The 21739-nt window shown below is 39.3% G+C and overlaps 5 protein-coding genes and 1 long non-coding RNA gene across 7 annotated transcripts in view; 1 reads left to right on the top strand and 5 right to left on the bottom strand.

Annotated features, from left to right (window-relative positions):
* Window positions 1–789: 789 nt before the first annotated feature.
* On the bottom strand, window positions 790–1937 carry LOC114474990 (claudin-4-like). Its single transcript, XM_028465634.1, has one exon. The coding sequence runs from the start codon at window positions 1811–1813 to the stop codon at window positions 1115–1117; it is 699 nt and encodes a 232-aa protein (XP_028321435.1). The 5' UTR covers window positions 1814–1937; the 3' UTR covers window positions 790–1114.
* A 766-nt stretch (window positions 1938–2703) lies between these two features.
* Window positions 2704–21739, bottom strand: part of cldnj (claudin j) — a 33895-nt gene continuing 14859 nt past the window's right edge. The window contains exons 1-2 of one of the 2 annotated variants that reach the window (XM_028464277.1): window positions 20716–20720; window positions 2704–4208 (exon numbers count right to left, since the gene is read on the bottom strand). In XM_028464277.1, the coding sequence (XP_028320078.1) occupies window positions 3548–4183 (636 nt within the window). In that variant the 5' untranslated portion in view covers window positions 4184–4208; window positions 20716–20720 and the 3' untranslated portion in view covers window positions 2704–3547. Of the gene's footprint in view, window positions 4209–20715; window positions 20721–21739 lie in introns of those variants that run through there. The other variant, XM_028464276.1, reaches the window with a different exon arrangement.
* On the top strand, window positions 3860–5834 carry LOC114474179 (uncharacterized). The gene is made up of 3 exons (XR_003675349.1): window positions 3860–3960; window positions 4035–4221; window positions 5600–5834. It is a non-coding gene; the product is annotated as an uncharacterized LOC114474179 (long non-coding RNA).
* On the bottom strand, window positions 6665–7915 carry LOC114474175 (claudin-4-like). Its single transcript, XM_028464274.1, has one exon. The coding sequence runs from the start codon at window positions 7833–7835 to the stop codon at window positions 7173–7175; it is 663 nt and encodes a 220-aa protein (XP_028320075.1). The 5' UTR covers window positions 7836–7915; the 3' UTR covers window positions 6665–7172.
* On the bottom strand, window positions 14853–16151 carry LOC114474173 (claudin-4-like). Its single transcript, XM_028464271.1, has one exon. It carries the CDS (start codon window positions 16134–16136, stop codon window positions 15252–15254), a length of 885 nt encoding a protein of 294 aa, XP_028320072.1. The 5' UTR covers window positions 16137–16151; the 3' UTR covers window positions 14853–15251.
* cldnf (claudin f) lies at window positions 16640–17759 on the bottom strand. Its single transcript, XM_028464272.1, has one exon. The coding sequence runs from the start codon at window positions 17604–17606 to the stop codon at window positions 16878–16880; it is 729 nt and encodes a 242-aa protein (XP_028320073.1). The 5' UTR covers window positions 17607–17759; the 3' UTR covers window positions 16640–16877.

The following is a 21739-nucleotide window of genomic DNA, read 5'->3' as shown; positions in this document are numbered from 1 at the left end:
AATGTTCTGTTAAAACTGGTGATGACATCACTCCAGAACGCGACAAAAAATACAACCGAATAAAAATGTTTCTATCATTAATTATTCTCGAAAATATAAAATATTTCATTCTTTATGGCTGGTTTTAAAAAACATTTTTTACATCACAACATACACACAAAAGCTGTGTTACTAAGTTTTTTTAAATTGCCTGTTATCGTTCACAAAAAATATTGTCATTTATTAAATTCCACATTATTAAAATGAGGCTAAAAGCCTTTTTATTAATGGTGATGAAAACACTTTAATTTGCTTCAGCTAATTAATAACTAGCTTTTTTATTTAATATGTGTTTTCTATGTATTTATTTTAAGTAGTTAAATCAATAAACATTTATTTGTTTACATGATGGAGACGTCACAATTACATTGGTTACAACAACCCAAATATATTGATACAAGTGCATCAGCACACGCTAATGTGCAACACCTGTTAATAGAAGGCTTTTAAAGTGTTTAAAGAGGAGAAATGAATGAATAAATAGCATTTAAGTTATTTGTGCCCTATATATTTAGGTATTTACCAAATCTGTAGTTATTTTTCATTATGGCAGAGTTTATCCTCCAAGAACATGTATTTTATAGTTTTGTGTATTTTAGGATTTAGTGCAGCCTTTGACAACTGAAAAGTTCTGCACATGAACTAAAATATTGGTACAAAGAATTTAGTGTAGTAACATTAGCCAATTCATTAATTATTAAAAGTTTTTAGTTTTTCTGTATTTTTGAACAAGTAACCATGCAGCACAACGACTGTTCTTTCACATTTATAATATATCACAAAAAGATTTAGAAGATAACACTGGAAATAACAATATTAAAACAATTAGAAGTACGAAGAGCTTTTAGGGCATTGTTAGAATAAAATGAAAAAAAATCTATGCTTTCACATACTTCATCATTTATATATGAAAGCGCAATCCAGGACACATTCATGTTGAATTTGCCCTCTTTCCCACAACAAAAAACTATGGCCCACATAAGCTCAAACTGGTCCATATTTGGCCCCCGAACCAAAATGAGTTTGACATGAGTTTTAGAATCTTCTCCTGCTGGTGATTTTGAAATGTTTCAGTTTAATTCAGATTGTCTCCATTTGATTGTGATCTGCGTTCATACTGGCTGTTGGTGAAGGCGGTCCTGTTGATCCGGCTCAGGGGATGACTGGACTCGTCCTCTACGTTAGGGGACCCGGGGCCGGCGTCCCCTGGTTCCTCCAGTTTCTCTACACCGGGCCATCTGGTGATGAGATACAGTCCCCCAGCCAACATCAGACTAAAGGAGATCCATCCCAGGTAGAGGGCTGGCCCCCATTGTTTCATCAGCCTCACAGCCCCCTCCAGTGGCTGACTGGTGTAATGACACGTCCAGGCTGTGGGAACCAGCATCAGGAACGCAGCCAGAACAAAGACGCCCCCTGAGAACACTTTGATCTGACCTCGCTTTGGGAAGAAGATCAGTCCCACGGCTCCTATGACTATGGCAAAAGCTCCGACTATGATGGCGGCCAGGATCAGGCTCCTCCACATACGGAAGCTTCCAGAGAGAGACATGAGTGCTTGGTAGAAGGAGCAATGCAGACGGCCGTCATGTGCCAAGTCCCAGTCGTTCCACTGCAGCCAGACCCCATCCCAGTAGGCAGGCACCGAGGCCGTGATGTTCCCGACGGAGCCGCTCACCGTCCACAGGGACAGGACCCGGGTCAGAATGGCAAACAGCCACCCAGCGAGGGCCCCCCCATAGGCCCCTGCCTCCCAGTTCCAATTCCACGCCATGGCTCCACGCGGCCTCGTCTCAGGCCTCGCCGTCTACAGCACAAACAGCTGCACAGCGAGGGTGGGGTGTTATCCTAACGTGTGTGTGCATGTGGAATCAGAGACACTCACTGTGTGTGTGTGTGTGCGTGTGTTGCATGCCTGTTCAGGGACGCAAAACCAGTTCTTTTTGTATCTTTGAAAGGAAGACACGCTGAGGCTGAGGGTGGGTGGAGGACTTACATCTCTGTGTTTGCCCTGCTGTGGTTTCCAAACAATCCCTTTTGTCCATTTTCCACAGACACTGAAAGACAAAGTGTTCACTGTGCTCTGATTATTAACTCAGACTTAGCAACTGTTCACAGAGAAAAGTTGATTTAGAAAAGGCAGCAGATAGAAAGTGACACAGCAGATTTCAAACAGAGGAGCTGCAGTGACTTGAATGGTAGTAGTAGTTGTCCATGTGGTCCTGATGGGGAAGAATCAGTGATGTTAAACTGTCCTTTGTGCCAAAAGATGGTAGTAAACATGAGGTTTACCATTTGAGAGTGGCGTGGGAGCTGTGTCTCAGATATGGGAAGGACGCATCATCAGTAGTGTTCCTTTGAATCAGGGGGTGTTTCGGCCTTTTTAACACTAGACACCCTCATCAAAGGTGGCCAGCTACAGGGTGGTCAAGCCTGATCTTGCATCACATAACTGTTTCCAACTCTCTCCTATCTGCAGCTTTAGGCCACCGCACACTCAACTCATAATTCAAGACTACTTGCACGAGTTTGAAAATGATGTTTTTATTGAAACATTATGTAACAATAATACATATTATTCAACATGCCATAAAGCTACAGACCAGTACGTACTACAGACAGCACCAATACCTACGCTTATTTCAGTGTTTTGTCTTTGGCTCTTGTTTGCTAATTAACAGCAACAACACAGCAGTGGATGAGCTTACACCGGATTTCCACTGGATGCGGAACGGCTCCGGAATGTCTCAGCTGTGGAACGTCTTCATGTTTCGCTGCATCTCAATCCTCACTGGCTCTGTGATGCGATCTCCCTAAATCATACGTAATCCAGCGATATCACGAGTTATAGTCTCTATAAAGAGAACCACAAAACCATGTAGTTTGTCGTGTCCTTCGAGAGGAGCAGAAATAAATTCACTCTGTCCCTGTAGATCTTCTGCTTTTGAGGAGATTATGGTAATTCAACCATGGATAAGGTCAATATTTAATTACGATCCACTGCCGCCCTGTCCAGGGTGTAACCCCGCCTAGCGTCTGAAGTAAGCTCAAGATAGGCACCAGCAGACCCCCACAACCCTAAAAAAGGAGCAAGTGGGTTAGAAAATGAATGGAAATACAATCTGCCTCAAACATGGATAATTTATTTAGAAAATAAACCCAATGTTTTATTTTGTGTCTGCACAAATTCCTGTCCCGTACGAGTCAATCTTTGCTGAATTTATCCGATGTGCTCCAGCGTCTGGCAAAAATAAAAGGTCTGCCTGTCTGTTGTGGACGGCGGCTGACTTCCAGACTCGTTCCGAAACCGTGGCTCAACGCATCCGCAGGCGCAGGAAACTGACACATTGACTAGAATGGAAAAGTATTGGCTCGGCAATTCCGCATCCAGTGGAAATTGTCGGTTAAAGTTGTTCCTTCTTTGAACAAAGAGGTAAATGTGCAAAGAGAAATATTTTTTACCACACAATTTGTCTGTAATACTCACAGATCTCATTCCTCATCAAACTCACACATAGTTTTTGATGGCGTAGCTGCTATGGGTGGATGTCTTGGCATACTTGTACCCACTAGAGGGATATGCTGTGGTCTGAGGTGGGCGACCCATGCACAGAAACATTCCCCCACAGAACAGCAGCACTGACGCCACAAAGCCGATGTAAATAGCTGCTCCCAGCTCTCTCTTCAGCACCTCAGGAACTCGTGGGTTGTGGAAATCCCTGATGATGGAATTGGCCGTCCAAGAAACGGCAACAACGGTTGTGAGCGCGGCGAGGCAGAAGATGGCTCCGGAGCTCAGCACCACCCGGGCCTTGACCCGTGGGTGACCCAGGCAGTTGGTGCAGCGCGCTCCCAGCAGGAAGAACAGGAACCCAAGACATCCCAGCACCAGGCTGATGCAGATGAGGCCGCGAGCCGCCTGTAGGTCTGGGGATAGATCCAGGAGGGCGTCGTAGAGCTTACACTGCATCTGACCCGTGTACTCGCTGACGCAGGTCATCCACAGACCCTCCCAGAACACCTGCATGACCACCAAGTGAGTCCCGATGAACGCCGTCACCTTCCACATGGGCAGAGCGCAGATTAGGATGGTCCCAGCGACGCCCACCATGGACAGGCTGATGCCCAGCTCCTGCAACGCCATGGGGGACTGGGCCCACTCCTGTGCACTGGGAAACAAAGGTAGAAACAATCGATTCAAGGTATGGATTTTACATGTGTTTGAGATGTTTCCCTTGGGTTTTGACTTAATTTAGATGAAAACTTTGAGATGGTGACTAATTGATTGGGCAAATTGCAAAGGAAGTCTTTTTAGCCCCTTACTTAGCGTCCGGGGGAATTTTTGTCTTCCTGGTTTTTGCAGGTTTTTACTGTTTTTCTTACATACATGTAACTACGGGACTGTATAGGAAATGAAACAGACCACAGATACTTAGAATATGGTTGTTAGTAAGTGTGGGTGTCTGGTGTCTCTCTGGTGATTCTGTAATTCATATATATTTGTGTTAAAAATAATAAGGTTTTTTTAAACATAGAAGACTCTCTCTTGGTCAGTTCTAGTCGGACTGCTCTAAGCAGGCCAGATACCACTGATAGCATTTACCAAGGTCTCTTCTCTGAGGCTCTGTCATTGTTATGGTTAGCACTATCAGTAGCATACAAAACCCTGAGAGCACAGAACAACTACAGATTAATTGGACACACACACATACTGAAACCTCTGAATCCCATACCGGTCTGCTTCCAAAATCCATTGATCAAATAAACCCTGTGTCCGCATCTGACCAGCAACCCTACAACTTGACTCTGTCTCATTCTATTCATAACCGCCACAACATTGGTCTTGAGACCACATTTTAAAGATCTTGGTCTTGTCTCAGACAGTCCAGACTCAGGGTTTTCCATCAAGACCAACACTGATTTCTGCTTTTCTTCAACTTTATTGTGATAATAAGTAGAAGACGTTGGTAAAACAATAAATATCTTCCATTCATGAGTTAATCTGCACTGTGATGACTGCAACCTTCCTGATGTTGTGACTGAGTGACTCACACAAGCAGGAGGGAAAGGTGGAGGTGTGGCCAAAGGTAGAGCTGGAATTTTTTGGAATAATTGAAGTTGAAGTTTTGATTAAAACACTTCCCATTGGCTCTCTGATTATTCTTCCTCCTTGGAAATCTTTTGGTTTCCTTGTGTGTCAGACACCTGCAAAAACTGGGAACATCCATCTTGTTTCTAGTCATAAATCCCTCTAAACACTTTCCAATATTGTATTTAAAATAATACTGGGTTTATCAGTGGCTTTTTAATTCATACAACAGTTATTTTTTCCCAGAATTTCATGACACCAATGTGTTAAGAGTTGTTCTGCTTTGATAGAGTTGCAGACACCTTTTATTAAATATGTTTTTTAAAAAAAACTGAAGAAAGAATCTTCTTTAACTGTTCAACCTTGTCATGGTTTTTGACTCAATCTTGACTCCCAAAATTCTTGGTCTTGGATACTGTGGTCTTGAGCAGAACCTTACTGGTTTCATATGAAACCCTGGTCTAATTCCAGAGTGGTGGCTGCGGAGAATGGTGTTTTTCCAAGAAAATCAACCTGGACCAAAACGACATGGAGGCATGGCTCTGCCCAAACCAGGAGGATTACCAGCAACAAACTGGCTGTCGTCATCTGGTTTTTCAACAGAAAACATCAGCTCAAGCTACTTAAACAGGGAAGAAAGCTTAAAGGCTCCAACGTTGTTAAGAAAGGAACCGTAACTACTGCCCTCAGGCATTCCAGCCTGAGTCACGACCAACATGAAAAAAAAGAGTTTTTATGCATTAGATGCAAAGGTAAAGTATGTTTATTTACATTTTAAATGAAAAATGTCCTTGTTTTAATGCTTACACTGTTGAACAGACTCTGATGTGCTTCATGTTTCCCTTCAACAGGTCTGGCTTTACATCCCATAATGACCAATTAGCTACAAGCCAGCACTACTAATCAAAATGTAAACTTGATCAATGTATTGATATATAGAATATTAAATATAATACATCTTGAAATCAGAAAATCAGAAGTACAAGTACAGTTTAAAAAACAATACACTGAATTTAACTTGGTGGATGGTGAGAAGAACGAAACAAAAAACAAACCAGAAACACTCTAATAATAATCATCATCATCATCATAATCATATATATATATAAAGGATAAAGGATAGATACTGTATATACAAGTACTCCAGGGATATTGAAGATTATCACAGAAGTGACACATTAAAAGTGTTTTTTTTATTTTTATTTACAAAAAATAAAAAAGCTGAAAAAGCTGCCTTTTAATTAACAATCCAGTTCAATAACTTTAATCAGACTAAACAAATTTAAAGGCTTAAAGTGTGTGTTTTTTGTAAAAACTGACAATAATGTATATGCAGTGCAGCTTTGCAGCTCTAACAGTTTTCACTGTTCTCTGAAAGTGTTTTCTGTGGAATCTGTGTCCATCACTGTTTGACTGCTTCACAAAGACTACCTGACTAAACCTCAAACCTCTAACACGTCATCTTCAAATGATGATTCTCTACAGGCACTCCTTATGAAAGCTATCAGGCTACAAACAAACTGCACAACCATCGCATTCCTCAAAGAAATTCAGAGCTTTTTTATTTGATACGTGTCATACAGAGATCCACACATTACAGACAGTCAACCAGTGGAGAAAATACCATAAAATAATCAACATTTGCAGAGGTAAAAGAAGCTGTCGAAGCTTGACGGACACATTTAAAATAGGAATGAGTAAAATGTACGAAGCTCTGAGTCACTCTGTGTGTTTTCTCCCTGCAGTCATCTCTCTGTACAGTTTCTGACAAACAGGTTATTTATTGGTTTAATGGTTTAATCAGTAATACAGGTGCATATATAGTATATAAAACAAGAAATAGAAAGTAGTGCATTGACAAATGTGCTCGTCTGAGTCTTCAACACAGACAGAGATGTGCTCTCAAACATGGAGCTCCTTCATGTAAAGATCAAAGTGCCTTTTTATACATCGTATCTTGTGCATGTCCTTGTTTCTTTGTAGGTCCCCAAAAGCCAAAAGAATTCAAGTCTGATCTGAGTTTTCAAAATAAAAAGTCAGAAGTTTAGAGGTATGTCTTTACAGGGGTTGAAGATCGATACGAGTCCACTTTATTGTATTCTCCGGCCTTGTTTACGTAGTTCCCAGTGTCGTAGTTTTCCTCCTTGGAGGGGCAGTTAGCACACAGAAGGCCCCCACCCAGAAGCAGCAGCCCCCCGGCCCCCCAACCGATGTACAGGGACGCCCCGAGCTCTCGTTTCTGTCCGTCGATCACCACGGGGTTGTAGAAGTTCCTGATGATGATGCTGGCGGTCCAGGAGACGGCGATGATGCAGAGCAAACCGCTGATGATGAGCAGAACGCCGGCGGCCACCAACGCCCTGGCCTTGGCCCTTTTCTCAGGTACGAAGTTGGTGCACTTCCCACCGGCGAAGCCTGCGAAGAGCCCGGCCAGGCCCACGATGATGGAGACCACGGTGAGGGCGCGCGCCGCTTGGAGGTCGGAGGACAAGGCCAGCATGGAGTCATAGATCTTACACTGCATCTGGCCCGTGCTCTGCACCATGCAGCTCATCCAGATGCCCTCCCACACGGTCTGCGAGGTCACGATGTTGCTGCCAATGAACGCCGTGACCCGCCACATGGGCGTGCCGCACGTGATGAGCACCCCGATCCAGCCGAAGAGCGCCAGGGCCACGCCGGCCATCTGCATCCCCATTGAACCCATCTCTGAGTGTCTCTGAGCTGAGGAATAAGAGCGGTGTGTCCGACTGAGTGTGAGAACAAAGCTACTGAAGTCAAAACTTAGACGCCCTGCCAAAGAATACTGGGTAAGCAGGATTCTTTGTATGACAACAATAAAAATGTGCTTGTATGCAGAGGATTGTGTCACATGACACTCTGAACACGCCTACGGCAAGAAAAAAGAAGCCAGAGGTAGTTTACTAAAACCATGATTAAGCCATTATTAAGTCAGTGTTAGTCAACATGTGGCTCTTTATGCCTTAATTTGAATTATTATTCCCCCAGAAAATCTTAAAAGGGGGAAACTTTTCAACCATTTTTTACTTATTTCCTTTGTTCCATTTTTGCCCCTTTTCCAAAGAAATTTGACACTATTTAGTTTTTTCAGATTTCTGCTCCTTTTGCCAATAAATATCCCTTTTTCCTCATTTTTGAATGTTCTTTTTGACACTTTTATACAAATTTTTCATGACTCTAACCATTTTTTTTTGCCACTTTTCATCTAAATAAGCTACCTTTTGCCCAATAAATAACACTTGTTTCCTTTTTTCCTACACTTTACCTGTTTTTATTCCACATTTGGCCCATTTTAGTCACTTTTCACTCTTTTCCTGCCACATTTCTGCCACTTTTGGCATTTTTTTCCACCTGTTATTCATTTTCACTGTTAACTCTGTTTACCTTCTCGGAAAGGCGGCTTCGTCAAACGGCTGGCTGTGATTGGCTTGATCACAGTTCAATCAATCTAACTGGACCAATACGTTTTCAACAATGAATCAAATTGTTTCTATGAATGAACGGGTGTCACATCCCCCACGGGTGAGACGCGTCTGAACAGGGCGTTAAACTTATTCTAGTTCAGGGGTCCTGGTTTGCACTTCCACATATAAATAATATACGTATATAAATGATAAAGTATGCAAGTAAATCAGTCTTCATTTACATTTCCTTGATTTTGCAAATTTGGGGAAATTTTGTTGAATATCTTCAGGAAAATTTGTCAGATTTTTGAAAAATAGTGAGTAAAAATGAATAGGGATGTAACGATTCACTCAACTCCCGATACAATTCGATTCACGATACTGGGTTCACGATACGATTCTCTCACGCTTTATTTTACAAAATGGGACTGTAGACAAATTTTTTTTTTTGGAAAAAAACTAGAAAATACTGTATTATTTTCCTTTTATTTTTCATTGTCAAAAGAATTCTTTGATAAACTATTCAAAACAATGCAATTTAACTAAAAATAAATCTTGAATGAAATAAATAAAGGAATAATACAAATGAAAATGAAGCCTATTAATTTAAATTCTGGTTCTATAATAAACAATGCAAAACTGCATAATAGTTCTTTTTCTTTTAAAAGTGCAACTGAAAATGTATTTTGTCCTTAACAATTGGACTTTAAAAAAAAACAAACAGTGATTGCTGTGATTTACGTCATATTTGTTTGGACCAGCAGAGGGCGCTGGTAACACAGTGGTCGGTTGGCATGCAGATATCTTGCAGTGAAGAAGAGAAGCTATGCTAGCAGACAGAGCTAATAGAAAAACGTGACTTTTACAGATATTCAAGTAATATTACAGATAATATTTCGGTGCTAAAGGGGCAATGAATCATTTATTAACATATTTAAGAGTAGAAGGCAGCCAGAAAGAAAGCATTAGCAGACTCCGCCCACCGCCTACACTTGTGGATAGCGCCCTCTGCTGGTTAAAAAAATACTGCGATTCAATTTTCAGAAAATCGATATCAACCGTGATACCTATGAATCGATTTTTAACTGCCTTACGATTAATCGTTACATCCCTAAAAATGAATGATTGGCACGGAAAAAGGAGATTAGAGGGACGTTACTACTGCGTGTTGACAGCTTGGTCAGGCCACATTTAAAACTGCCTCTCTTTGGACAACGTTCTGATAAACGTTGCCATGGGGATGTGTCTGAGAAACATGCTGACACTACAGAATTGCTGTCCATGGACCTTTTAGATCCTCCGACTGTTTTTACAAGTTTGGTCAAAAATCTTTAAAATTGTAATATATGTGGTCATTATTTTATGGCTGATCAGTGTAAGCCAATTACAACTCAATTACGATTATAGTGACCAACTTTTTGAATTTTGTATCCTCAGAAAGTCAATTACAATTACATTCTCAATTCTTAAAGTTCAATTTTTACAATTAATTACAATTACTGAGCCTGAAATAAATAACCTAATAAAAGTTAACCTTCCTCTTGTGTTAGCTTTCTGTTAGCATCTCTAATGCTAACGGGTCCTAAATCAGTTGTAAAATACACTGAAAACAAATAACTATCGTCTAATTTATTTCCATATCTATTGTTTACCTTGTTAGGTTTCATAATCAATAAAAATATAAGGTTTATGGTTTTTAGTGAAATATATTTTAATAATTGTTAACTACATACAGTATGTGTAGAACTGTACATAGAACTGTAACATGGTTCCCTAGTTTTCCGTTAAATTAAAAATCACCACTTTTTATAGAATTTTCATGGCAATTACAATTTCACAGTCAATTATCTAAACTCAATTACAATTTAATTATGATTACGAGAGCAACAGATTTTTAAAGTTACAATTACAATTATAACTAGGCATGATCTGTATTTGCAAGACAAATACGTATTTGGCAAATGAAAGTTGGCAAAAATAACAACCTGTATCTTGATTTGTTGACAAGTTATATACCAGTCTGTCATTGGCCAATGCCGTTACATCTCTGAAGCTAAGCAGGTCTGGGCCTGGGTAGTAGATGATGGACACCACTGAATTCCAGGTGCCACAGTGGGGTGGCAGTCGCTTCAGTGGTATCTGTCATTGTGTCCTCGGGCAAGGCACCTCGCTTCCGTCTGTCTGCCCCAGGGCAGCTGTGGCTACAATAGTAGCTTACCACCACTAAGTGTGGAGTGAAAGGATAATGCCTTAATTCTGTAAAGTGACTTTGAGTGTCTAAAGCGATTTATAATATCAATACATTATTATTATCATTATAATGCAAGAAAAACTGAAGACTGACCTTGACCTTAAATACATATAACCTTGAGTGAAGGTCAAGGTCACACACTTTGAGGAAATGTTGTTCAATGGTACCAGTCTGAGCACTGTATCTCAATTTTTTGCCAAGTTATAGGGAAATATTTGTTTTTTTTTTGTGATGTCATGAACTTTGACCTCTACCAATCCTTTAACTGGCAGGTCGTACAGCTTTGGTCTAATTAAACAAAATAGTCCACTTGAGATGAGCTTTTTATAAATGTAAACATCAAACTTGTACAATGAATATTCGTAGAAATATGGAAAATTTTGGTTTTTGACACTTGACACAACGTTGACCTTGACCTTGACATTTTGGCTCCGAAAAAGGTCGACTGCACATCCTTGACATTGTTTCTATGAGATGACATACATGTCATTAGTGCTGCATTAATAGTCTAGGAGGAGTTACAGAACAAAGAAGAAAAATAATAAGAAGAACTCCAACGAGAACAATGTTTTTGGCAATTTTCAATTGCCTGATACAATTACGCCATCATTGTAATTAATTATTAATTACATTATTACAATTATAATTGAAACCCTGACTGGTGCAGACAATAAAACACTAAATCAAGGTTTTGGTTAATAATAATTTGTAAGCGGTGAAATGAGCTGGTATGTGTTGGAGCAGCAGGTAAAGCAACATTCAAATGATCCAGTGACTCATCAGCTGAGTACGAACACTAACCAGTGTCACTAACTGGTCCAGGCAGCTTCACTCACTGGCAGCAGAGGGCAACACGGGAATGTGGTACCAGGAAGAAAACTAGAGAACAGGGTGTGTTTGGTACCAGGGACACACCCTGCTGTGCTATGCTCACGTGTTAATAAGGGATACGGAGCAGAGTTGGGTACTTTTTTTTGTTTTTACTTTTAACCCTTTATTTATTCAGAACATTTTTCATTCAAAACAGAACAGTGAGATGTACTGCACATGAGACAAGGACAGATACTAAGTACTTAAATAACAATAAATGAAGAAAAAAACCACAAAAAATCATACATACAACAAGCAGAAATAATAACAAAGCTAAACAATAAACCTATCTAAACAGAGGAGGAGCCTAGGGCCCATTTTTCAATTGTAGTCTTGCTGTAATTTTTTCCATGGTGGTAAGTTTACAATTCTGTGTCTCCGTTGTATTATACTGGGGGGTTGTGGGTTCATCCAAGTAGCTGTGATTGTCTTTTTTGCTACTAAGAGCATCACTCTCAGCAAGTAGTTACAATCTTTATCAAACAAATTTTCCGGTAGAATGCCGAACACATAAAGACCTGAAACAAATGAAGGTTTGACACCAACTTGTATCTATACCTCTCCAGAACTCTACTATCTTGAGTAAAATCCCCACCAATTTTTCTAATATTTTGCTGTGATCGCTGGAGTAAAAAGAAAGTGCATCGTCACCTTCCAATCAAACTCCCTCCATGATGGACTATTTGTTAGTTTACGTCCTGAAGCAAAACTTTCCTCCCAATCCTCGTCCATTATTTTAATGTTCGCTTCAAGTTCCCATTTTTCTTTGACGTCACTATTGTTTCTGGTTAATTATTTTTGTAGTGCTTTATAAATCTTTGAAATCAACCCCTTTTTGCATGAATCCTCTGTATACAACATGAATAATTCACATGTGGCCCTCGGTCTCATTTTGTGAGGCCCCCCAAAACAAATCACCAAAAATTGTATTTCAAGAAATTGGAAGAAATACAAAGCCCGACATAATGCACAAAAATAACTCCCAAAACATGCAAATCAACAGCAAAATGCACAAAGTTCACAAAAACAAAATGACATAAAACACAAAATGACAACAAAGACAGACACAACAACCGCTTAAACAAGCAAAATGACATAAAACACACAAACAACAACAACACATTACAGAATAGCTGCAAAGACACATAAGCTGTCAACAAAATTACACAAAATGACAGGAAAATATAGAAAACAACAACAAAGATACGGAAAGTGACCCCAAAAATGCCCAAACTGACAAAATGAAATCAAAAAATGACAGAAAAATAGACAAAATGACAACAAGAACACAAAAACTGACAAAAACACACAGAATGACACAAAATGATGACAGGAATGATGTTGATTAGAACATGAACTGAAAATACAGTCGGTCTAAGTCCAACATCAGGAGAGAGATGACCAGAAATGATAAAAAACTATAAAATAAATCTATTCATGAGGCACTAAATACTGTTTCTTTCCACTTATTTATAAAATGTAATGTAAAATGTAAATAAAAATGCTCTATAGTTGTTGTTGTTTCACAGAATTCAGTTCAAAATGTTTTAGTCGGACAAAGGGGGAACTTGGAATTAAAAACAAGAGAAAGAAAGTTTAAGAACCACTGATCTATAGAGTAATGATGGGCAGCCTTTACCTGATTGGCTGGTCATAACCCTAATTGTAATTAAATGTTTGTTGTTATTACTTTTTATTTGTATGAAACCTTGATCCCAACATTCAAAATCCCAGTTTTCCTTTTCTTGAATAAATAAATTAATTATTTTAGTTTGCTTAATATTGTAAATTGATATTATTTAAATACAAATTGATAGAAAAAAATAAAATAAACACAATAAAAATAATAGGCAAGAAGCAAAAGCTCTCTCCACACATTCTTATTTACATATACATATATATATATATATATATATATATATATATTAAACACATCTGTTATCCCAACTTAAAACCATGAATAATATTTTTTTTAGCTTTGTAAAGTAAGTAAACAACTGAAATTCGTCACCGGGATCCCATAATTTTACACGCCTGCAACAGAAATACAGTAAATCTAAACTTCACATTTTTCCACACTTTTGGATATTAAAAATTATAAATGCCTCCTAAAATTATAGCTACTCTCACTTTAAAAATGTCTTACATACTATCAAAAACAATATAATTTTTCTACTTATATCCATTATCTCTAATATTTAAATACAGTATATACAATATACTGCAATTTTAGGGTTTTTGGTTGATTAAATAATTTATTAGTTGCATCAAATGCCAACAACACCCAACAGTTACCCTAATTGTCATAAAAATATTTGTGATAACAATTTCTAATGTTTTATTTTATATAAAATATTTTGCACTTTGTCCATTTTTATGACAAGGAATTGGAATTTTGTTCCCTCACCATTTGCAAAAACCAGTGGATTACAGCGCAATCTTACTGGTAATAAATTTAGGTCATAAAGCTTTTGTTTTTTGGCCAGTTCTGCATTTTTATTTATTTATCTCATTATTAATTAATTTTTATTTTTTATATATATGTATATATATATATATATATATATATATATATATATATATATAACTGTTTTTAATTATATAACTGTTTTTAATTGTGTCATACGTTTGTTATTTCTTATTATTCATATTTTTGATAAGTTATTTTCATGTTCTGGGGCTATTTTTTATTGCAGACTTTTACTGAGAAATCTTACCGAGTTTATGTCATAAATCTTTTGTATTTTGACAAATTCTATATTACTTATATTTACTTTTGTTATGTATTATCATTATTCATAATTTTGATAGGTTATTTTTAATGCAGACTTTTACAAAGTGTGCCAGGCTTTGTTTTGATACAAAGCAGCTCATCAAAATAAAAAAAACACACCAAACTGGTAATGGAGGCAGAGGAACTGGTTGCACCTGTTTGATGGGAGCAGTAAGACTTTATCCAAACTGGAGCTTTTTGAGTGGTTTCTGCAGCCTTGGGCTTCTATAGTAGTTCTGCTACTGTTAGCTTTGTTAAGGTTACATCATTTGGTTAAACATTAGTCACGTAAATCCTTGTTTTTGTTTGCTCTGAGTCCTCAACTTCTTCCTCTAATTCATCTAAAGTCTTCACAGTGTTTGAATGATGTAAAAAGCAGTTCCAAAAGACAGTCAGACAAGGGAGTACCTTTAGGTAAATGTTTTATTACAAATCAGTGATTTAAGTAAACAAAAGCACACGTCAGATATTAGATGATAATAACTTTTAACATTGTCTGTAGAACAGCTGTATAATGTACATCATAGCTTTCTTTTTAATACCATTTACACGGCCACACATTATGGATTTTTTGGGGTTTCACACACGTTTAACACACAATTCATCTTCTGCTGGACGGATAAATACCAGCGCTGCAACACAAACCGTCCTTGGGTCGTCTTTCCAGTCTCTCGAACAACACGTTCGACTGTTTGTGAATGTCCCCAAAAAGAAAACCAGTTCTTACCCTGAGTGGAAGAGACTCAGAATGAAGGAGGGTTACTCAGTAGTAATGTACAGTCTGTGTCTGTGGAGAAGTGTCTCTCAGACGTAGGCTCGGCTAGAGACCACGGATCTGGCACCGGCGTACTTGACCGGGTACTCTGGGCTGTCCTTGGGTGGGCACGAGCTGCAGAGGAGGGCGCCACCAAGGAGGAGGAGCGCAGCTGTTCCCCAACCGATGTAGAGCGCGGCCCCCAGCTCCCTCCTCTGAGGGTTGGTCAGGATGGGGTTGTAGAAGTCCCTGATGATGGTGTTGGCCGACCAGCACACAGGCACCAGAACCATGACCCCAGCGCAGATGAAGATGACCCCGGCCGCAATGGCCACCCTGGACTTGGCTCGCGGGTCCTCCACAAAGTTGGTGCACTTGCCTCCGGCGATGCCCAGGAGGACCCCGAGGGCGCCGAGGATGATGGCGATGATCACCAGGGCTCTGGCGGCCTGGAGGTCCTGGGGAAGAGCCAGGAGGGAGTCGTAGATCTTACACTGCATCTGGCCCGTGCTCTGCGTCACGCAGTTCATCCACAGACCCTCCCAGATGACCTGCGCCGTCACAATGTTGGCACCAATGAACGCCGTCACCTTCCACATTGGCAGGGCGCAGATGATGATGGAGCCCAGGAAGCCGATAATGGCCAGGACGAAACCCAGCATCTGTCGTCCCAGTGACACCATGGTGAGGTTTGAGTTACTCTCAGAAGAAGAAGAAGAAGAAGCAGCAGTAGCAGCTTTGGCTGTGGGGTTGAATGAAGCATGCAGGGCGGTGTCTTCAGTTTTAAGGTTGTCTGTGTTGAAGGTGGAGTCACATTGTCCTCCCCTCTGACCTGAAACCAGTGCACGGCGAGTCTTCCTGGCCAAACCAGATTCTTGACATTGTATGTATGTGATCAAGGTGCAGTTTCGACGAGACGAGCATCCATGTGTCATTGTGGAAAAAAGGAGGCTCGGTCTTCCTCATTCAAACAATGCTGACCGCTCATTGGTCAAGACACTGGGCAATCAAAGCCTGTCACTGGTTTGGTTTCACCGGATGTCACCGGTTGCTTCCATTTATGGTTTATTTCCTTTTTATTTCTGGGAAAACTTTTTAATCCTGCTTTTCTCAACAGTTTATGGAAGCATGTGTGACACCCTGTTTTAAAACGAGACACAATTTATAAATAAATACATATTAGAGATTGTTATTCCATAGATTACTGAGAATAGAGATATAAAAGATAGAGTTGGAGTGTTGTTGTTTTTGCAAATCTTATAAAGAAACTGGTCAGATTAATTGATAAATAAATTAGTAAAATATCTATTAATATATATTTTCAGTAAAAGTGAATATGTTGAGCTTTTTATTTGTGATTTTTCTTTCTCTGCTAAAATTTAAACTAAGTTATGAAGCTATTGCCAAAAGGAGCTAAAAATGACTCAAAAAGCATTTGTGACAATACAAAGAAATATTTTATTCAAATTTCACAATTTCAGAATTAATGAACACATTCCCACGAGTCAAAATCGATGTGAAAAAAAGAAATAAATACAGTGATGGTGACCTATAGGCGTCAAACACAGCACAAAGTCAAGAAAATGAAAAATACAGTCATTGCAGGATTTGTTCATCAAAGTGTGAATACGGTGCAATCTTTGCTCAAATGTCAATAAGTCTGTGTCCGTTCAGGCTCAGATGTATCGGCCGGCTGCGTATGTTGGGGGAGGCTGAGTGTAGGGTTTGTTGGGATAATAGGAGCCTGTGGGTGTGTATGCTCGGCTGGATGGAGCAGCGTACACGGGGGTGTAGGCTGGTGGGTAACCAGGGTAGGTGTACTGTGGATTGTACAGGGGTCTCTGTGGAGGACAGGAGGTCGTGAGGATAATCCCTCCGATCAGGAGAAGGGCCGCTGAAGCCCAACCGATGTAGATGGACGCTCCAATCTCCCTTCTCTGCGTCTCGATGGTCGTTGGGTCCTGGAAGTCCGTGATGGTGATGACCGCAGACCAGCAGACGGGGACCAGAACCAGGACGGCCGCCAGAATGATCAGACATCCGGATATGATGACCACGTTGGCCTTGGAGTGGTCCTGCTTCAGGCAGCTGGTGCACTTGGCGCCGATGAAGGAGATGATGAAGCCGATGAATCCGAAGACGAGGGAGATGATGACCAGCGCTCGGGCCGCCTGCAGGTCCCGTGTCAGCCGCATCACTGAATCGTTGATCTTGCACTGCATCTGGCCTGTGCTCTGCATGATGCAGTTCATCCAAAGGCCGTCCCACACGATCTGGCCCGTCACGATGTTGGCGCCGATGTAGGACGTGACTCTCCACATGGGGATCCCGCAGGTCACGGCCACGCCGACCAGGCCCACAAAGCTAATGACCTGGCCCGCCGTCTCCTTGCCACATCTCCCCATGGTGAAGAAGAAGAAGCAGCTGTTGCGTCGTCGTCCTCAGCCGGAGAGACGAAGGCTTTTTCTGCTCAGAGCTCCTCCAGCTGCTGTTTGTCAGAAAATGTGACGAGGGCTGAGCTGTTGTCAGGTGAGTTTCTCTGGACTGACTGGATTCCTCAGGTTGGAGCAGGAGGAGTGGCTCTGCTTTGGTTTAGTTCTCCAACAGCCCTTCGTATTAAATGATCCTTTCAACAGGATGTAAACTAATCAGATTTCAGCCAAAATGTTTGTGAGAACTGTTGAAACTAGTGTTGACCACGTTCATTTAAACGACCATAACTCTGCTAATATTTGCTCTGTCCGTGAAATTCCACCAGTTTCTGAAAGCTAATAAGTTGCTCTTTACGTATCATATCATTACGGTAATTTAAGTCGTAAGTGAGGGAATAATTAAAGACGCTGCTTCTTTTTGACAAAATCGTCAGGAAAATAGAAATGTTGCCCAAAGTCCAAGATGGATTGAAAGAGACCAAATATTTGTGGATTTGATTAAAAAATATCAGCAGGAAGATGTTTTAACTATTTTTTTTTATTGTATTTATGCATTTGTTTGTTTATAATTGCCATTTTTATTTCTTATTTTGTGTGTATTGTCTTTTAGGTTTCTATTTATGATTGAGTTTTCTGAAAAAATAAAATAAAAGGTCAAAGTCAAAGATGATGAATTTCTGCTGTGATGCAAATCTTGCCCGGGAGCAAAATTGCTTAGTGTTGGCACTGGATGCACTGATATCTGTGCTGTTCAAGTGTTCAGTCATTAAAAAAACCTGCAGAAGGCTTTGAAACACAAAAGGAGAAGGAAGTGGTTGAAATGTTGATGCACAAAGCAACACAGAGAGAGACGATGAGGGCGAAACAACCTGAGACGGAACACACACACACACACACACACACACACACACACACACACACACACACACACACACACACACACACACACACACACACACACACACACACACACACACACACAGCTTACTGAACGTTAACTATCATTGGGAGTGTGTGCAAAGTTAAAAAATGATCAGCGCGCTGTGTGAACTCTGATAACGATCGGAAGAAACAAACACGCTGCTTATCGGAGGATCATTAATTCATTTGAATAAAATACTGAACTATAAGTCTGCTTTACTCAGAAGAAGAAGAAACATCCTGAAGCACAGCTAATGCACAGTTTGTGGCTCATAAAACATCCATGATTTGAGAAAAGAAAACAACAGCAAAAACAAAGGTTGATCACATTTCTTTCAAACACATTAAAGATGTGCAACTTTGTTAAATTACTCATGAAAACACATTATAATCCCTAATCTTTGACTAATCCCTAACCTTCTTAGCAAGAAGGCTTATAGCTTCAAATCCAGTCACACCAAGTTTGCATGTTCTCATTCATTAATATAATATAAAAACATGTAAATAAGACAGTTTTCCTCTGCATTTCAAAATGAGTTGGACCATTTGCATCTGAAATATCTTATAAAGCTGTTAAACTTCCATGAAACGCAAGATTTTACATATCTGTGGCTCGAGTAGCCTGTTAGCATGTTAGCATCTAAATTAGCCCCAAAAGACTGGAAAGTATTAGGCAAGAAAATGTGATTTTTTTTTTTTAAAGGGGGAAGCCATTAATCCATTTTTGTTTTTTTAATAAACAAAACTATTAAACTGGCACAAAAAAAAAGTTAATGAAAAGGAGCTAAAATTTCCACATAATTTCCAATTTCCATGAAACCCAAGAATTTACATTTCTGTGGCTCAAGTAGCCTGTTAGCATCTAAATTAGCCCCAAAAGACTGAAAAATATTAGGCAAAAAAATTAAATTTTTTTAAGGGGGAAGCCAATAATCTGTTTTTTTTTTTTGTTTGTTTTTGTTTAAATTTACATATATCTTTGTAAGAAAAAGAGAGTTTAGGGTTAAAAACGTGCAGTCTTTAGTTTACTGGGGCTTAAACTTTAATAATATCGTGATCAATTATTTTTTCCTTTTTCCCCCAAACGCCTTTAACAAAAAAAAGGGAAAAACAAAACAAATATTAAAAGTTGCACATAAAACATATCATGAAAAGGAGCCAAATTTTTAATTATACAATTTAACAAATATTATTATATCCATCAAGATTTATAGTTTCCCACCTTCATATTTATTTATTTTAGATGATTTAGATGTTGTGGTCTCATCTTCACCTTCTTTGGATTATTCTGTGCTGCTGCTCCCACACACACACGCACACGCACACACACGCACACACACAGAATAACAGCAACACTACAAACTCACTAGTGTGGGTGTTTTTCTGCTTCCAAACAGTCGGCCAGGGGGCAGTTTGAGGAAATGTCATTTAGTAAATATTGCAACGCTAAGAGTGAAAACACCACAAACCTGTTCGCCCACATCAACCCTGATGATTCTGCCACAGCAGAGGGAGGGGGTGGCGGGGGGTCCATGAACAGCGAGAGTTCATGTTACAGTTGGTTGTCAGATGTTATTTTACGCTCAGGCAGTTTGAAAGGTTTTATTTTTATCTCTGTTACACTTTGTTGCTTTGGTTTGAACACTTGAACACAACCGTGCACTGTTTTCATGACCTGAAGGTCACAGACGTCTGCCACCTGCGCGTGGGCTTTGTCTGCTAAACTTATGACTGGAACGAGAATAAAAACCTACGATGAAATGATTCTACTATTGTACTATTGTCATTTGTCCTCAGAGCTGTTCAATTACAAGATCTGAGGAGAAAGTGGAGAGAAAACCTCACAAGTTGAGGTCGATTGTGTTTATCAGTTGTTCTGGTTAGCTTTTAGCTAGCTATTACAGTTATTGTCACACACACATCCTAAATAAAGTTTATTGATTGTAATCGGGTGAACATATGTCTGGTTTTTATCTGGACCGTCCGGACAGATTTTATAAACAGATGAAAATGTCTTTTTTACCAGAGACCCTGAACACATCAATTTAAAAGACTTTAACTCCACTAATATTTGCTCTATCAGAGAAATTCCACCAGATTCTCAAAGCTAACGAGTTGCTCTTTACAGTCAGTATCATGTCATTACAGTAATTCTACTCACACGTCATGGAATCATTAAAGATGCTGCTTTGTTTAAACAATATCTTCACACACGCAGCAGAGAGAAGAGAAAGAGTGAAATGGACCAAAAACCAGTGGATTTACTAAAAAATGAAACTCTCCTCGATGATAAAACCTCTGTATATGTGGTTAGAGAGGGATTTGAACACAAAGGAGGAACGTGACCTATAATCAGGAAGTCAAGTGCAGTTATTTATTGACGTGTATATTCAATGATTATTTAAGCCTTGAGGTATTTTTTTCTTCTAGTTATAATTTCTAGAAGGTGATGTTTTTTCATTGTTTCAATGACTGAGACATTTTCAGAAGGTTTATATGAGATTTTTCAAGGACAGATTCAATGCATAATAAAGGTGACTGACTTCTGATTTCACTGTTTTTAAAGTCTTTGTTATAAAGAGAGAAATTCATTTTAAACCTTATGGACAACAACAACAACTTAATAATAAGACAATATTGTATTTGGAAGATACAAGGTAGATTCAAGAAAACGTTGAGTACTTTAAGTATGAAGCGGTCGGCCCAAGTGTTTTCTTTTGTGGATATGAAAATAGAATCGTCCTAATTGTCGTGATATTTAGGTTTTTGCTGATATCTTGATATCGTTGACAGTCCCAGTTTTTACACTCGCTTCAATTTCCAACTGAACTGAAATCAATAAGGAAAGTCTGGGCAAAATTGTGATTCAAGATATATTAAGTTTCTATTTTTGCGAAGAGAAAATGACAATATCGCCTGTATCGAGGTATATCTAGATTTTTTAAACCCATTTTGATTTATACAATCATACAGTATATTTACTATTATTTACAGTGTCCTCCTTTACAATGTTTCCATATTTCTCAGATATGTATTTTTATAGCTTATTTTGTATTAAAATACTAGTTTTAGGAGTCGTTGCTTTCACTACTTCTCAGAACAGCATGAAAAGCTCAGTCAGATGGATTACTGAGAGCGTACTAACCCCAAACAAGCCACACTCACACGTGCTGTCCCTTACAGGA

Source organism: Gouania willdenowi, chromosome 13 (genome assembly GCF_900634775.1).
Source record: "Gouania willdenowi chromosome 13, fGouWil2.1, whole genome shotgun sequence".
Taxonomy (NCBI): domain Eukaryota; kingdom Metazoa; phylum Chordata; class Actinopteri; order Blenniiformes; family Gobiesocidae; genus Gouania; species Gouania willdenowi.
The sequence above is the reverse complement of the archived record's forward strand: the minus strand, read 5'-3'. Positions and strand labels throughout refer to the sequence as shown.

Bases quoted from the DNA above. Each gene is read 5' to 3' on its own strand.
- LOC114474990 (XM_028465634.1), bottom strand. From the start codon at position 1,813: ATGGCGTGGAATTGGAACTGGGAGGCAGGGGCCTATGGGGGGGCCCTC.
- LOC114474175 (XM_028464274.1), bottom strand. From the start codon at position 7,835: ATGGGTTCAATGGGGATGCAGATGGCCGGCGTGGCCCTGGCGCTCTTC.
- LOC114474173 (XM_028464271.1), bottom strand. From the start codon at position 16,136: ATGACACATGGATGCTCGTCTCGTCGAAACTGCACCTTGATCACATAC.
- cldnf (XM_028464272.1), bottom strand. From the start codon at position 17,606: ATGGGGAGATGTGGCAAGGAGACGGCGGGCCAGGTCATTAGCTTTGTG.